The sequence below is a fragment of the Pelmatolapia mariae genome, linkage group LG3_W, assembly GCF_036321145.2.
Source record: "Pelmatolapia mariae isolate MD_Pm_ZW linkage group LG3_W, Pm_UMD_F_2, whole genome shotgun sequence".
NCBI lineage: Eukaryota > Metazoa > Chordata > Actinopteri > Cichliformes > Cichlidae > Pelmatolapia > Pelmatolapia mariae.
In genome coordinates this window covers 76,683,737-76,701,317 of record NC_086229.1, presented here as the reverse complement: position 1 = coordinate 76,701,317, position 17,581 = coordinate 76,683,737, and the positions used below count along the sequence as shown (strand labels likewise).

Here is a 17,581-nt window from a genome sequence, read left to right as displayed (position 1 = left end):
GACACTCGTTTGTTTTGTTGAAATAAGCAGACATAAAATAAGGTTGTGTTGAGGCAGTTTACATTTTTATTAGAACACATATTCATACCCCCAACCTCTCTTCTATCCATAAATATGTACACAATTCATCATTACTGCGACGCTGACAGCTGGTTGGAGTTATCCAATAGTGTCCTTCCATGGTCTCGCCCTGCTTCCAGCAGACTTGTCTTTAGCTGATGCTGCTGCAATGGGAGGCTTCTGCTCAAGAGGATTGTGGGTAAAAGTCTGTCTCAGTGGACCTGCAGGGAGAAATGAAATGGGACTACTCTTAGATAAACCACGGTGACATCAAGTGATAAAAGACCGGCAGCGGAACAGCAGCAAATCAAACAGCTCCACCGAGTGTTTAGGAGGTGTAAAGACAAACACGTACGGAGTCTCGTCCTGCTTGTGACCTAGAAATTAATCTCAGTAGCCATCTTGAGGAATGTTTCAATTCCTAAAATATATCTGGAGGATAGAGGTGGTTTGCTGGAACAGCTGTAAACACGGACACACAGGTGTATCCTGTCCTTAGAGTGTTTTTATGCTTGCTGTGTGCAGGAGACAGGATGCTACAATGATGATCAACTGCATGATCAACCTCTGTCCTTCACACCTGTGTGTGGAAAATAAAAATAGTTCCCGTGCACTGCTGTCATTGTGACTCCTGACATTTATTAAGTTGTCATGAACACTTAAGTTCACCTGGACACTTCCTCAACATTAAATAAAGCACTACATTGTTGCCTCCACTCCACCTTCTTCATGTCTCTTCATCGCCTCCTCCAGTCATATCTCTGATGAAAGGAAGTAAGATGTAAGGAGAGGAGGTGAGGAAATGAACTAAAAATCTAATCTAAAAATCAGAAAACGTTTGCCAAAAAATGTCTGATCTTTTGAATATAAAATGTCCATATTAGTATTTATTAATATATTTCTTGAAATATCACTTTCCTGCTAAATTTACATACCATCCAGCAGTAAGGTGCTCACTGGATCAGAGAACTCTTAAATTCTGCAAAAGTCAAGTTTCTGACTCAAAAATCTGTATTTAACTCTTCAAACGCTAATTTATTTAACACTAGTGATTACAAGAGTTAAAAAAAATTACGTTTTTTTATACTTCCCAATCCTTTATTAAAACCTGTCGCTTTTAAGGATCTTAAATCTTTCTGCTAAGCTTTTAAGATGCAGTAAATTCCTTATAAAGCAGGTAGTACTGAAGTAGCCACTGAATAACTGCCCGGACAATTCCCACAGAAATAAATTCTATGTCGCACTGTTCAGTAGGTTAAGGGCACATGTTCCTGGTGCATCAAAGGTGGGCCATTTCTTTCTTTCTTTTTTTTTTTTAAACAGCTTTTAAATAATAACACGTGTTCTCCTACAAATACAATGAGGCCTACTTAGGAACAAATACACACAACAATCAGCTCTAACCCTGCAGCTTTTCAGCACATGAATCCGTTCTCCACCTGCTCCATAACAGAACGAGGACTACAGCAGACCGCCTAACAGGGCAGCTTACTGACAGGAAGGGTCAGGAAGCTGGTCAGCAGTGAATAAACCTTCAAAATAAAAGCGAGTGAATTCTACTCCGCTAAACTGACTGTGTCTGGTGTCAGTCTGTAAGATGGAGGGCAAGACGACAAAATGTACTTGGGTCAGAGTTTATATAAATGAGCAACCATTTCAAATAAAGTTTTTTTTTCTCCCTCCCTCTACATAAAGTGAGTCATTTTTCTGTGAGGGGGAGAAAAACTCTGACAGGGACCAAAAGGTCTCTGTGGATGAGCTGAAGACTGGGACTGACCTTTGGCAGCGAGGTCCAGATGATTTTTTATTCTTCGCTCACGCTCTTCCAGCTGGTGGGCCAGCTGAGCATTCTTCCAACCTGCGGACCAAACCAGTTCCAACACGGACAAACACGGAAACAATCAGAGTTGAAACAAAGTGCTGTTTGTTGAGTAAATCAAACTACAACTAGATTTATAGTCCTACTCTCTTTATCTACAGATTTATGCTCGTGACACCGACCCTTTTTCATGCTTTCGATCAATCCGTCGCTCTGTGGCAGAGCGGAGGCCGGGTGCTTGATCCTTTCAGGGATCTTCAACTTTTTTCTGATTAAGGGGTGTCTGAGCAGAGCCACTTGACACAGGGAGAAGCAGTTTGAGGTCAGCCAGTAGGTAAAGACTGCCTGAAGTTTGTACAAAGAAAAAAAAAATAAAGAGATGTTTCAGTGATGTTTTGTTACGAGAACAATAACAGATGTGAGCCAATGATTCACTGACCGTGGGGAAGTTGATGGTGAGAGGGAAGATGACTAAAGGCATGATCCTGAACACTGTCTTCATGGCTCGCAGGTTGGGGTTGTCAATCCCAGACTCTGCACCCAGCTGAGGAAAAAAAGATGGTGATGAAGTGGGTCAGTAATTTTTTACCATCACTCTCTTTTTGTTGCTGTGTTTCTTTTGGGAAATCAGAGATCTGAGTTCACCTCCAGGATGAAGAACATCGTTCCAGTGACCGCCAAAGGCAGAATATAGAAAGGATCTGATGCCGTCAGGTCTGCAAACCACAGCGCGCCTCCTGTCTGCATGCTGGGCACTGGTAGATAGGCCATCTTTCTCAGGGCGATGAAGAAGGAGATGAAGACAGGTGTCTGAGGGTTGTAGGGAGATGAGTGAGACCAAAGAGAAAAATGGGAAAAACAAAGCTCCAGCAAAAACAATCACAACACGACGAAACAAAAAAGCAAAGACGATGATAAAAACTAGCATCTCTGCAAAGGCACACATACATTCATCACTAATTTAACAGCCGTGCAGAGGTGCAATCTCTGCATGTCAGTGTGGCAGCTCCTGGCTTTCAGTAACAGGAAAAAGTGCAGCATATCGCCTTGACAGGCAAACTTTTGGTGGTCACTCCAACCACTGTTGACCTCCAGGATCATCACAAATCTTCCACATGAGCTGTAAAATAGCTTTGAGCACATTAGCTGTCTCAGCTGTTGTGTTAGGTGACACATGGCTGTGTTTGTGATGTCTAAATAAAACACTTTCAACAAAACCTGCCATGGCAAAAAGCTAGACACCAAAATCTCACCTACAAACTGCATTTTCAGTTCAATTTTCAGTCAAAAAATAAGAATTCCTCAATAAAAACTAGAACAACAGTGATGTATCAGGTCATCCAGACAGATGAACTAAAAATAACCTCTTGTTAATCATAAATGCACCTAAAAATCTAAATTCCACCTTTGCTTATACTGTAATAGCTGTGAGCTCCACATAAGCAAGTACAAAGCTGAAGTGTAATGTTTGTTTAATCAGTCTGCCTGAAACATTCTTAAACATGCCAATAAAACAGAAAGCTGAGAATAACTGACCTGCACCAAAGGAATCAGGAAGCCACGAAGAGGATTCACGTCATGTTTCTTCTGGAACAGGTTCAGGTCAGAGTACGCTTTGGAAACTGTGACAGACAGAGACAGCAGCAGCAGTTTAGGATCAGCTGAACATCTGAAGTGTGATAACAAGGCCATGAAGAAGAGGAGAGAACATTTACATTCAAATTTGTTTCCGCTCTGCTTGGCCTCATTCATCCTGTTGGTCAGTTTGGTCATCTCGGGCAGCACGTTGTTCAGCTTCGCCGCCTCTCGCTGGCCCTTCACTATGACGGGAAACACAGCCAAGCGAGCCAACACGGTCGCTGCAGGAAGGAAAGCAGAGGATGAGAATAGACACAGGAAATTAAAAACAAGGCGCTTCTTAAAGAAAACTCCAGGAAAATATAAACCCAGCCTGTGTTTGGGTGGCCTAAAGTGCCACACTATACTGACAGATAAGAAGTGTTAAGGCATGCTTACCCACAACAATGGCTCCCCACCAGGGCAAACCCAGATCCATGTGAATGAACTCTAACATATTCTGGATCAGCCCCACTGGCGTGTGACCAGCTAGTCCAAGCTCTGCTAAACGAGGCTCTCCAGCAACGGCCTGTAGGACCTCCACTGCAGTCGGTGCAGCATCAGCCACCTGCTCAAAGACCGGCTGTGTTAAAACAGGAGCGGGGTCAGCAGACACGAGAGGAAGAGCAGAGCTCTCTGCTGCTGGTAACACACTGGAAACCGTCCCAGCATGGATCTAAAATTATTAAAAATGACAAAAGCACCAAATGATTGAAGTGATCAGGTACCTGAGGGATGCAGAAGACTGAGTCTGGATTCAGTCTCACCTGTTCAGTGATTGTCTGTGTGACGGACTCCAGGACTGGAGGACTGTTTAAAGTTTCTATTACTGGAGCTGCAATGGATCCACCATCAGGCGGGATCTGTGAATGTCAAGATAAACTCTGCACATGAGTTAAGTAGAAATGTAATACTGTAACCTAACAGGAGCTTGAGTTCAATTTCAGTGTTTCTATAAACTGGATCCAGTTGACTTAAGTACTTAAAAATACAACAGCTCCTAATGTGTAACTGGTTAGAGTCTGATACACCAAATGTATTGTGGAAAAGATAAACTGAAAGAGGAAATCAGGCAAATTTAAACTAATTAAGATTTTTAGATTTTATCACACCTGAATGATGAACTAAGTAGTACTGAGTAAAAAAAACATCTGAAATTTGACAAAGTGAGTTATGACTAGATAAATCTGGTCATAACTAATGTTTATATTAGAAAGCAAGGAGCTAGAAGAAGCTTAAGAAAGTATCTATAAGTCAAACTCATCACACTCACTTCAATATGTAGAAAATGTAGAAGTTAAAGAATGGCAATGATCTAACTATAGTGACTACATAACCTGTGTGGAGACCCACCTGTGAGCTGTTGTGTCTGACGGCCACAGCGTTCACCCAGAGGAACTTGTCATGGTGTCTGCGGCCCAGCAGAGCCCTGGTGGCAGGGCTGCGGCACTCAAACACTGTGTGGAGACGTGACCTCTGGATTAACTGCTGTGTGGACAGAAGGAGGACAAAGACCTGTTGGTCTGATACACTAACTGCATAACAACCTTTATTCAACACAGAGAAGAAGCACCAGAAAAGTAACAAATAAATAAGGATTTTATTAATCCTTAACATCATTTACCAAGCAAGAAGATGCCTTTATAATTTTAGGAGAAATTTCTGTTTCTCATTTTGGTTTTTGTTTTGGTGAACAGTAATTACAGAAAATTGTTTTTTCAGTTCAGGAAACAGTTCTGCAACACAAAATAATATAAGCTACTATTGTTTTAGAGCTGCTTTCTAGTTTGGCTGCACTTTTAATAATCACAACATAAAATGCAGTTAAAGTATACTTTTGGTGAAGATGGAATATCATAGGATATAAATTTTTCTCCACCAAAAAGTATTTTCTTTATATTTACTGCAGCATCAATAATAACTTCAGCAGTGTTATGATGCACAAATTAAACTGACTTCTATAACTGTTTGGCACATAAACTAATGCAGATCCGATTATTTTTAAATGAACTGGTAAATCTTTGCAGTTGTATGTATGATTGCATTTGTATGAGCTTTTGGAAAACTCAAATCTACTCTTTTAGACCTAAAACACATGTAGCTCAAGCTAAACCTATACTGACCTCTAGAGGTGATTCTTGCAGGACATGGGCTATTTAAATTAGGCAGAATTTAAATGACATTAATCTAATTTAATAAAAACCTCTACACGACTTTAACTCAAAGAGAAAACTAGTGGTTCCTTATAGACTGGCAGCCTCTTGACAGACTGGAAGTCACACCGATGTAGAATCATGTAGTTTCAATAACATCAGATAAACTCCTGCTAAGTCCGTATTTCAGTGTTTCTAGCTGACCTGTCTGTGTTTTCTGGTTTAAATCCTGCTGGTTTACAGTTACCCCGAATAGCAGCGAGTCTTGTCTTTCTTGTCTTTGCTGGAGAGCCTGTTACTGTCAAAGTCACACAAGAGACATGATGCTAGCCGGCTAGCTAGCTTGCCGTGGAGAAAAAGCGATTTGTGTCTTTGCTTCAGACGCACAGACAAAGTGCCGAACACGAAACTGTGAAGAAGACCTACGTGGTTCCAGATGTCTGAGAGAGGATGGCCGCCTCGGCTTGGTTTGCCTGTCTGTCTTAGGAAACATCTTGTTAAGCAGCCCGGAGTCAACCCGCTCCTGATGGCAGCCATACTGACATGACAGACAACCTGCTACGGAAAGCGCGAAGAGTCAATTCTGCAACAGAACTGCAACATACTTCGCTTATATACAAAAACACCATGTACGGTATTTCTACTAAGGAGGTTTGTTTATCTGTTTGTTTGCATAATTACAAAAAACCCCCCAAAAAACAAAAACTCATGGCCTTAATTATCACAGTAAATTTACTAAATGGTTTTGGCTTGGTTCAGTTTGGAGCGACTTCAGGATCCAGCAGCAGTTCAAAAAATGAAGCACTAAAAAATATTGTCTTGATGTTCAGAAAAATAAGACAAAAACAAACAAACAAACAAACAAAAAGCAATCAATAAACATATGAATAAATGAATAAATTTCTAATAAATAAATAAGGCTAAATTTATTGTAATACTACTACTACTACTACTACTAGTACTAATAATAATAATAGTACGATAGTATAGTATGATAATAGGATAATAGGCCCGGAGTTCGAAAACAGTGAATAAAATAATAATAATACAAATACTAAAGCATAGGGCTAGGTTACATCTAATCACAGTTTGAAGCGTCACAGCAATGGGTGAGAGACATCTTTTGACTTTGTGTTACTGATGATCAAATAGATCTACCACACCTTTCTTTAACAGGTGAAATGGTCTAAGCACTTTCTGTGGCTCCTTTACCCTTTACCCATCTGTAAAAATATACTGAACAAACTGAGATGAAGAAACGTGAAGAGGAAGGATTTTCATAACAAGTAAACTGAAACCTGAATGAAAATCACTTAGTGTTATTCATAAAGCTTTTACAGAAAGTTGCTGTAATTTGATCTTCAACCAAAAAAATGCACTAAAATTAAGAATGTAATATGATAAAATAATGAAGTAATGATGAAGACATGAAACAAATAAAAGTGTTTTTTTTTTTAAATCTTATGAAACTTATGGCTAAAAAAGCCATAAGAAAAATAGAAAGAAAACCAAAACTAAAAAATAACCAACTGCACACCCAAAAAACTTTACTTGTTCTCGTCACTAGTGACTTGTTCTTTCATGTCCTGTTGAACTGATTTAAAAGTAATTTGACGGTCTTAATGGTATTATTACCATTTTTAAAAACACATACATTTAAGTATAAATACAGAATAATGAAATCACACAAGTAAGGCCCATCACTCCACAAACAAAGCATTAATTCATAGAGTCTTTCAGTAGGTGGTGGTGTAGTCATGGTAAAAAGAAAGTCCACCGTCTGTCACTTATAAAGTTTCATGCATCAGGATGCATACATTTGGATTGGTCAGATAAACAACAAAACATGACATATGACAGCATGTCATTATTTATTCATCAAAAATTAGCCACAATGCAGAAGTAATGTGTACTGCTTAGGTACTAGGTACACCTTTACTACTTCCATAGGAATTAAGACAATAAGTAGCAGCCAGGTGCTTTAATGAAATACACTTGATTAACTGTTTAGCAGCATGTGTGGTAAGCATCTCTATAAAAGCACAAATTCTAATCTGGGGCATTCAGGTGTGTTAACACAATGCCAAGTAAAAAAGATATCAGCAGCGATCTCCAAAAACTTAAAAAGCAGTTGTTGCTGCCTACCAGTCTTGGAAGAGTTATAAGGGCATTTCCAAAAAATGTGAAGTCCTTCAAGAAAGTTGCCAGGAGTGAATGTGCCAGGAAATTCAATCAAAGTCAGACTGCAACGTGCTCAGAGAAACTGCAAAAAACCCAAGAGCTACATTTTAGACTCTAAAGGCTTCAGTTAGCATGTTAAATGCTAATTTTACAACAGTAAACTTAGAAAAAGAATGAACAAGTTTGGCTTGTTTCAAAGGGTTAGCAGGAGAAAGCCTTTTCCCTCTAAGAAGAACATGGAGCCTAGCTTAGGTTTGTCTCAAAATAAAGCACAAGACTTCTGTAACAATGTCCTTTGAACAGGTGACGCCAAAGTGCAGACATTTGGCTATAATGCACAGTGTCACGTTTCGAGATAGTGAAACACAGCATATCAGCACAAACACCTCATACTAACTGTCAGCCCGGTGGTGGAAGGGTGATTATTTGGGCTTGTTTCACAGCCACAGGACCTGGGCACCTTGCAGTCACTATCATTCTAGAGTCAAATATGAGGCCATTTGTCCAACAGTTAAAGCTTGGCTGAAAATTGTGTCATGTAATAGGGCAATCATCCTAAGCAGTTGCACAGCATCAGAATGACTGAATGAATGACTGAAACAGAAAAGAATCAAATCACGACTGAAATGCTATAGCAGGACCCGAAGAGAGCTCTGCATAAATTAATGAATCAAACCTCACTGAACTGACTGCAAAGTGTAAAGAAGAGTTTGCCAAAATTTCTCCACAATGAAGTGAGAGACTGAAGTAATACAACAAATTATTACTTCAAGTTATTGTGGGTAAAGGTGGTTCTACAAGCTACAGAATAATGGGGTGCACTTAGTTTTTGCACATACATTTTAATTTTCGTTGAATAAATAATGACACTACGTAATATGTCATGTGCTGTTCTTTTATCGCGAGCTGTATTTGGTAAATGGCCTGTATTTGTATTAGAGATGGCACGATACCACTTTTTTATGTCCGATACCGATACCGATATCATAAATTTGGATATCCGACGATACCGATATGAATCCGATATAGTGTGTTTTTTAATCAATAAAACTGTTTTTTTAATATCTTGCTGCATTTTGTATAAGTTCATACTCAAGTTTAAATAAACAACAACACTAAAGCTATTCTGTTATACCTGTATGTAAAAAATACACTGCGCCCAAAATATTTCATAGTTCAGCAACACTGATCAATCTAATAAACCTTACCTAACTTAAAGCCTAACTTAAACCTACTCCATCCTCCCTATTCTGGTATTTCAAAGAGTACTTAGCAGAAATATTAAGCAACCTAACTAATAGGGTTGCAAACTCCCAGCAAAAAAAAATAGGGAACCACCCCCCACCCTCCACCTCACGATGCTTAATCGACGTAATCAACTTTAATTTGATGCAGGGTGAAAAAAAATGCACAGAAATCAATTATTTTTCAAGAATAATTAAATAGATTCAACATCTTTCTTCAACAGAATTCACAGATGGTATCTTCCCAAATGAAAAAGTACTATAGCTTAGACTTAACAGTTACTATATACAGTAATGGACTTCTATACATTTTACATCAGATTAAAACTTTGGGTATAAGATTCGGATAATTATTTATTAAAAGCTAGATATTTTAAATGAGAATAAGAAAGAAAAGTATGTCTTTGTGCCCCCTTTTCCCTGTTAATGCCCTATCGGCCCCCCTGGCTAAGCTTTGCTAGATCCGCCCCTGCACAGTTACCAGCCGTCAGCTACATAGAAAAAGATCCTGGTGTACAAAGTAATATTAAATAAATTATAACAACAGCTTATCAAGCTTAAACGTGCTGCTGTTGTTCAGCCGCTGGTTTCCTCTTTCTGGTGCAAAGTGGGCCAAAAACAAAGAAGAGAGATGGAGTCGCGACAGAAAAGCCGATCAGCTGATCATCGATTGAAGTAGCAGCAGGAGAGGTAGGGGGAGAGAGAGAGGCAGTCGCTCCATATATCGGTTGTTAAGCTTAACATGGGAATGCTTTACAAACATTCAGAGATTAACTTACACACTTGCTTTACTTCTCTCTGGGATAACTTCCTCGGAGATGAAATGCTGGTTTGGTAGCGAGGCTCCAAATACACACAGCCGCTCTATCACGTGAGGCATACTGCTCCGACATGCTACGGTTACGAGCAGAGTTACTCCATGTGGCAAGTTTTGTGAGGTGCTTTTTTGATATTTAATGGATCGGATTACATTTTTTATTTCTCCCCGATATCCGATCCAGTAATTTAGGTCAGTATCAGACCGATACCGATACGTAATATCGGATCGGTCCATCTCTAATTTGTATAGCGCTTAGTCCCTAAGGACCCCAAAAGCGCTTTACACAATCAGTCATCCACCCATTCACACTGGTAAGCTACATTGTAGCCACAGCTGCCCTGGGGCGCACTGACAGAGGCGAGGCTGCCGGACACTGGCGCCAGCGAGCCCTCTGACCACCACCAGTAGGCAACGGGTGAAGTGTCTTGCCCAAGGACACAACGACTGAGACTGGCGGAGCCGGGGCTCGAACCGGCAACCTTCCGATTACAAGACGAACTGCCAACTCCTGAGCCACGAGCCACGAAGCCCATAATGATTTGTCTTATTTTAGCTGAACTTGATGAGAAGTACCTTGACTGTACCATCCCTCTACAAAGGGCAACATTTTACAAAGCTGTGTTTTATAAAGATCCAAAGGTAGTACAATAAAAAATAAAAAATAAAATAAAGCAATAAATCTGTGAGAAACACTGATAGCCTAAATAAAAGAATTAAGCCTATCGTTCTTGTAACTGCTGGGAAGCAACAGAAAGTAATAAAAAGATGAATCATAGTTGTAGAATATATATATTGGAGGTGCTGGGTATACAAGTCTGGCCTAAGTCTTCGGTCAGAAAGACTGCAGCAGTCCAGGAGTTTTGTTCACTGTCTTTAATTATGCTTCACAGAAGAATTGGTTACATCAGAGCTTGCCATATTTAACCCAAATGTGATGCAGCCAGATATGAACTTATAGTTGTAGCAGATGCAGAATATGTGACTATAAGCATGGTTGTAGGCTTATTAACGCACACGGAATCACACAAAACTGCATTACAATTGCCATGCTCTGCCGCTGTGCCTTTTGTCTCTCACTCTCCCTCTGCGTGATGTGCGCTCATTCCCTTTGGGTTCGCTTGATTCTTGCCTCTAGGCATCCTGAGGCCAAGTCAGCAGGGAATTTGCACAGCCGCCCCCAAATTCACTAAGTGAATTTGCAGAACACAAATGAACCTGCTGGATAATATGCACCCCTTCAGTCCTCTGGCATTTTTGGAAGAGTGATGAGTTTAGTCATGGGGCGAATATATTTAACTCCTTTTATGTCAATCTCAGCCGTGCGTATCTTGCCATCATCGCTGGGGATTACTTTAATTACCCGCCCAACTGGCCACGGGGCCCTTGGTAGCTGTGGGTCAATCACCATGACCACTCAATCTACTGTGAGATCTGAGGTACCGATGCTCCACTTTTGATGAAGCTGAAGGTTAGGTAGGTAATTGCGAGTAAACTGAACCCAGAAATGGTCATCAAGCACTTGGCTGTGTCTCCAGCGGCGGTGTCCCAGTAGGTCACTCTTGCTGTACACTGCTTGTGGTAGGGATGCGTCTCTCCGCCCCATAAGCAGAAGGTTAGGAGTAATGGCATCAGGGTCCGCAATGTCCGATGTTGCATAACCAAGGGGTTTCGAGTTAAGAATACCCTCCACTTCTACAAGCATAGCCATCAGCACTTCTTCTGGGACAGCTTGGTCTTTCAGGACGACACGCAGGGAAGCTTTGACCGACTTGATTTTCCTCTCCCATGTACCTCCAAAATGTGAGGCAAGTGGTGGATTGAATTTGAAATCAATGCTCTGTTCAGCGAGCTGTGCAGTACGGTGCAGTACGTGGAATGGCACGGTGCTTGTATCCCAATGTGTCAGAGCAGCAGTGCCACAGGAGACCAAGGGAAGACTCTTGTGGATCAGTCTTGCTAGTGGTTAGCCATAACTCACACTCAGTGGATTTGGCTACAGTTGGTAGGTGAGAAATAACCTCAGGTGCGTTGCTAGCCCACTGCCTTATCTCAAATCTTCCACTGGCAAGGAGGGCTCTCATCTTGTCTATCAGTTTTTTTGCCTGAGTCTGAGACAGTAGAGACTGTAAGCAGTTATCCACATAGAATGCATGGAGCACAGAGTTCAGTACCTCTTCATTGTTTTCGCTGTGATCCTTTACATGCATATATAGCACAGCATGGGCTACATGTGGTCCCGAAAGGAAGGACATGCCACTTGTACACGTCTGGGCTGCGCTCCCTCTCCCCATCTCACCATAAAAAGCATAGTAGTGGCTGGTTCTCAGGCAGAAGGCGCACCTGATGGAACATGCCGCAAATATCTCCACTGATACTGATGCGCTCATTCCCTTTGGGTGCGCTTGATTCTTGCCTCGAGACATCCTGAGGCCAAGTCTGTGCAAATTCCCTGCTGACTCGGCCTCAGGAGGGCTAGAGGCAAGAATCAAGCGCACCCAAATGAGCGCATCATTGATCATGTGTGCATCACGCAGAGGGAGAGTGGGAGTGAGAGACGAAAGGCGCAGCGACAGAGCATGGCAGTTGTAACGCAGTTTGTGTGATTCCGTGTGCGTTAATGAATCTGTAAGTTGACCTTTGTTAACTGGTACGACAATAGTCATAGTTGTTTGTGCATGTTTCAAGCTAAAGTTATGCCTCGGTACACTGATATCACGTTAGTAGGTTTATTTAATTATTTAGTTAATTTGCACTAAGTTCATAACAGTGGCCAGAATTTCCTCCAACGATTACATCCAGCAGTTAAAAGATTTTTCTGTTGTTTATTGCTTAGTTAAGCTGTTGTTAGCTTGCCACATTCTTGCCTTAGTACTAGCAACTGGGAATATATGTGCTATTTAGCCAACTTGTGGTCTTACGGTGACCCCTTGTGGACATTGTAAAATATTGCTGTGACTAAGTAGATGATATGTTCTGATTGTTGCTTAGTTATTTTAGACCCTGCTAATTATAGTATTACCTGTTTCTGTTTCAGACAACCATGCTTATAGTCACCTATACTGCATCTGCTAGTTATAAGTTCATATCTGGCTGCAGCACAGTTGGATTTATCCTGGCAGCCTGCTGTAACCAGTTCTTCTGTGAAGCTTAATTAAAGACAGTGAACTAAACTCCTGGACTGCTGCAGTCTTTCTGACCGAAGACTTAGGCCAGACTTGTATACCCAGCACTTCCAGTATATATATATTCTACAAGTGGTCCTTCGAGCCGGATGTATACAAGCTGCGCTATGGCTACACCCAGAGAGTTTAACTACGACCAGCCTGCACTGAGTACCCGTCCCAGCAGGGTGCGACGCATTCCCGGACATCTGGAGGACTTCGAACTCACCTACCCAGCTCACCGTCTTTATAGTACCACAGTAAGACCAGCATCACCACTGACAACAACTTACGCAGCACCACTCAGCCCTGGGAGTTCCCCTAACTACCCGGCAGCTGGTCATTATGGTACGGCAAGTCCAGAGGAAAGATGGCAGCGGCTGGAATCACGTTGGCAAACGATAAGTCAGCAGATGAAAGAACTTGAAGTGGAAATGGACAGGGTCAGATTGCCTTCGTATCCACAGAGTGCACATCTGCCTTACCCTTCATACCACTATGCAGCATTTCAGCCACATTACAGTAGCCTCCCCCATTTAGAACTGGGTTACCCTGTACGGCCTCCCAGTCCAAGAGCTGCACCTAACATTCAGCACCAGGTTCTGCACGCTCCAACACAAGCCCCTGCTCCTCAAGTGCAGGTTGACACTGCTGCATCAAACCCACAGCCTGCTTCAGAAGCGATGTCTGTACCAGCTCCCGCATCCACGGCTCCTCCAGCCTGCTCGCCGCCGTTGGCAACGCAGCCGGTACCCCCTGCTCTAACACAGCCTGCATTGCCCTTCGCACCACCTCCTGCTACTCTAATGATGGCTCCGCCAGTGTCCCTTATCACACCGCCGCCAGAACCACATGTGCCTCAGCCAGTGCCCTCTACCACACCGTTACAGCCTGAGCATGTTCCACCAGAGCCGCAGTATGATGCACTTCCCAGGGCCTGGCAGTCTGTTCCACTGCCATATCCACCTGTGCATTATCCTAGATCACCCCGTGGTCAGCACTGTTATCCGACACCTCACCCAGTAGACAGTTCACATCAGCCAAGTATGATGGAGATGGCGATTGCTTCATCATTTGGCATTCCTAAACCTAAACTGACTGTATTCAGCTCAGGGAAAGAGAGTGATTTTCTTATGCTCAAAAAGGGTCTGGACAGCTTACTTGGTCCACACAAGCATTTAAGTGAAGACTATAAGTATCAGATCCTGCTTGACCATCTCACATTCCCATCTGCACTTCAAGTGGCAAAGAGGTATGTCAACAGTCAGACCCCATACACAAGTGCCATGCAAGCGCTCACACAGAGGTACGGACAGCCAAGGCAGCTAGTGCAGGGGGAACTGAAGGCCATTCTGAATGCCCCACCAGTCAGGGCCGGAGATTATCAAGCATTTGAGGACTTTGCTACCGCAGTTGGAACTCTAGTGGGGATGCTCAGTACAATGGAGGGCCCCTCATCGTCAGAGTTGAAGTGTGGGTCTCATGTGGACACCCTACTCACCAAACTCCCCACTAACTATCGAGATGCATTTGCTGAACATTGCTTTAACCGAGGAATTATCCAAAGTGGCAGTGATCGTACATACACTCTCCCTGATCTGGCTGAGTGGCTGGAAAGGAAGGCCCAGACGCTGCAAGTGTCTCGCCAAATCACAAGCGCCTTCCCAGCTATACCAGCACCGACTGAGTACAAGGACCGGAAAGCAGTGAGACAACAGAGGGTCAAACCTGCTACTATTCTGCTTGGGAGTCAGCAGGGATCGAAGCCCGCTAATCCTTCTCCGAGCCCTGCCACTGTACCACCCCTGAAGAAGAGAGATCGTTTCAAGCCCTTCTGTCCTTATTGTAATAACCAGGAGCACTACCTCAATGCCTGTGCTGACTTTGCCACGCTCACCTGTACTGCCAGAGCTGCCTGGATAAAAGAGAAAAAACGATGTTGGAAATGTGGGAGAGGACATTCCCCAGAAAACTGCACTCTGAAGAAGCCCTGTGCAACATGTGGAGAACAACATCTGCTCATACTACATGATGTTGCTGCTGCAGAGAGCGTCCTGACCGTGAATACGTCCTCCAGCATGGTTTTCTTGGACCAAGTCAGCCATTCAGGGCGGGTAATGCTAAAGGTTGTCCCAGTGCGGTTGCAAAATGGGGAGAAAACACTGGACACATATGCTGTCCTGGATGATGGCTCCGAAAGAACAATCATACTACCTGCTGCCGTCCATCACCTTGGCCTTGTGGGAACAGAAGAGATTCTGTCCCTCAGGACAATTCGACAAGAAATCGTACAGCTGAAGGGAGCCACTGTATCCTTTCAGGTGTCAGGTATGACAAACCGAAGAGTGAAATATGACATTCACCAGGCTTTTACAGCAGCCGAAGTAACTCTGGCAGAGCAATCACGTGCTGCTGACCTCCTGACACAACGATACAAACACTTGAGAGGCTTATCCCTGCAGTCCTTTGACAAAGTCCAGCCCCTGCTACTTATCGGTTCTGATAACCCTCACCTGATAATACCTACCCAGCCTGTGCGTACCGGTCCAGTTGGTGGCCCAGTGGCTGTGTGCACAATGCTGGGGTGGGCGATTCAGGGACCAGCAAGCTTTTTGCAGCAACCAACAGATGAGAGAAGCTGTCTGCATTTGTCCACTCTCTCCTCCTCAGATGAGCTGCATCAACATGTCCAGAGACTCTGGCAGCTGGACACCCTACCCTTCCACACCAACAAGGAGGTGACGCGATCAGGCGAAGATAAAGCAGCCATAGAACGACTGGAGCAAGGGACTGTCCGGGTCACCGTTGATGGAGTGGTTCGCTATGCTACTCCGCTGTTGCGAAGACAGAATGCACCTGTTCTTCGGGCACCTCCCACAGCAGTGATGGCACTCCTCAGAGCGACAGAGCGACGTTTGTGTAACAATCCAGATCAAGCTGCTGTCTACAATGAGGAAATTCACAAGTTGGAGAAAGCTGGTTATGTAGTGAAGATCAGCATGAATGAGGCCAGCAGCTCTGCAGAATCATGGTTTATCCCGCACCACATTGTGTACCACAACAACAAGCCCAGAATCGTCTTCAACTGCTCCTTTAACTACAGGCAAGCTTCTCTTAACAAGAACCTGCTTCCTGGCCCAGTTCTCGGGTCAACACTGCTTGGCGTGCTCTTGAGATTTAGAGAGTACGCTGTCGCTATCAGTGGAGATATTCGCGGCATGTTCCATCAGGTGCGCCTTCTGCCTGAGGACCAGCCACTTCTACGCTTCTTATGGCGAGATGGGGAGAGGGAGCGCAGCCCAGACGTGTACGAGTGGCGTGTCCTTCCTTTCGGGACCACATGTAGCCCATGCTGTGCTACATATGCCCTGCAACGCCATGTAAAGGATCACAGCGAAGACAATGAAGAGGCACTGTATTCTGTGCTCCATGCATTCTATGTGGATAACTGCTTACAGTCTCTACAATCTCAGACTCAGGCAAAGGACCTGATAGACAAGATGAGAGCCCTCCTTGCCAGTGGAGGATTTGAGATAAGGCAGTGGGCTAGCAACACACCTGAGGTCATTTCTCACCTACCAACAGAAGCCAAATCAACCGAGTGTGAGTTATGGCTAACCACTAACAAGACTGAACCACAAGAGTCTTCACTTGGTCTCCTGTGGCGCTGCAGCTCTGACACATTGGGATACAAGCACCGGGCCATTCCACGTACTGCACCAACCCTGAGATATGTTTACAGAGTACTGGCCAGCCAATATGACCCATTAGGTTATATTATTCCCTTTACAACGCGAGCCAAGGTTCTGGTTCAGGCACTCTGGAAGAAAGAGAGGGGTTGGGATGAGCCGATTGCTGATGAGCTCCTGTCCGTATGGTTGGCATGGGAAAGTGAGCTGCCATACTTGCCAAACCTCAGCTTGCCAAGGTGTTACACTCCTGGTATCTCAGCTGGGAGCCCCGTGAACCTACACATCTTCTGTGATGCCTCAGAGAGAGCCTATGGTGCGGTTGCATACCTGAGAGTAGAGACTGACAGCAATGAAGTTAAAGTGGCATTTGTGATGGCCCGATCTCGTGTGGCACCCAAAAGGCAGCTTTCAATACCTCGCCTGGAGCTTTGCGCTGCCCTAGCAGGAGCACAGTTAGCCAAAGTTCTGCAGACCGAGTTAACCCTGCCATTACAGACGACTACTCTGTGGACCGATTCGACCACTGTCCTTCACTGGATCCAGTCTGAATCCCAGCAGTATAAAGTGTTTGTGGGAACCCGAATAGCAGAGATTCAAGAGCTTGTTGGAGCTGAGAGCTGGAGATATGTTCCCTCTGAAGAGAACCCTGCCGATGACATCACACGTGGGAAATCCTTAAGGGATTTAACTAAGCCAACCCGCTGGACAGATGGCCCAGCATTTCTCCATCAGCCTCCCGCTAGCTGGCCTACGCACCCCACAGTGAGCTCGATGCAGGAGGAAGAGATCCGCGACATCATCTTCTGTGGCAACATTTCCACAAGCAGCCCGCTG

The 17,581-nt window shown here is 43.7% G+C and overlaps 1 protein-coding gene across 2 annotated transcripts; it reads right to left on the bottom strand.

Annotated features, from left to right (window-relative positions):
• Window positions 1–48: 48 nt before the first annotated feature.
• On the bottom strand, window positions 49–6,212 carry oxa1l (OXA1L mitochondrial inner membrane protein). Of its 2 annotated transcripts, none has more exons than XM_063469911.1 (11): window positions 6,076–6,212; window positions 4,850–4,984; window positions 4,264–4,359; window positions 3,896–4,172; window positions 3,595–3,738; window positions 3,416–3,501; window positions 2,525–2,689; window positions 2,319–2,423; window positions 2,062–2,224; window positions 1,838–1,918; window positions 49–281 (listed from the first exon to the last, which is right to left on the bottom strand). In XM_063469911.1, the coding sequence occupies exons 1-11, from the start codon at window positions 6,184–6,186 to the stop codon at window positions 160–162; spliced, it is 1,485 nt and encodes a 494-aa protein (XP_063325981.1). In that variant the 5' UTR covers window positions 6,187–6,212; the 3' UTR covers window positions 49–159. The 2 variants fall into 2 exon arrangements, with proteins under 2 accessions (XP_063325981.1, XP_063325982.1); XM_063469912.1 differs by having other exon boundaries at window positions 4,850–4,981.
• Window positions 6,213–17,581: the final 11,369 nt, after the last annotated feature.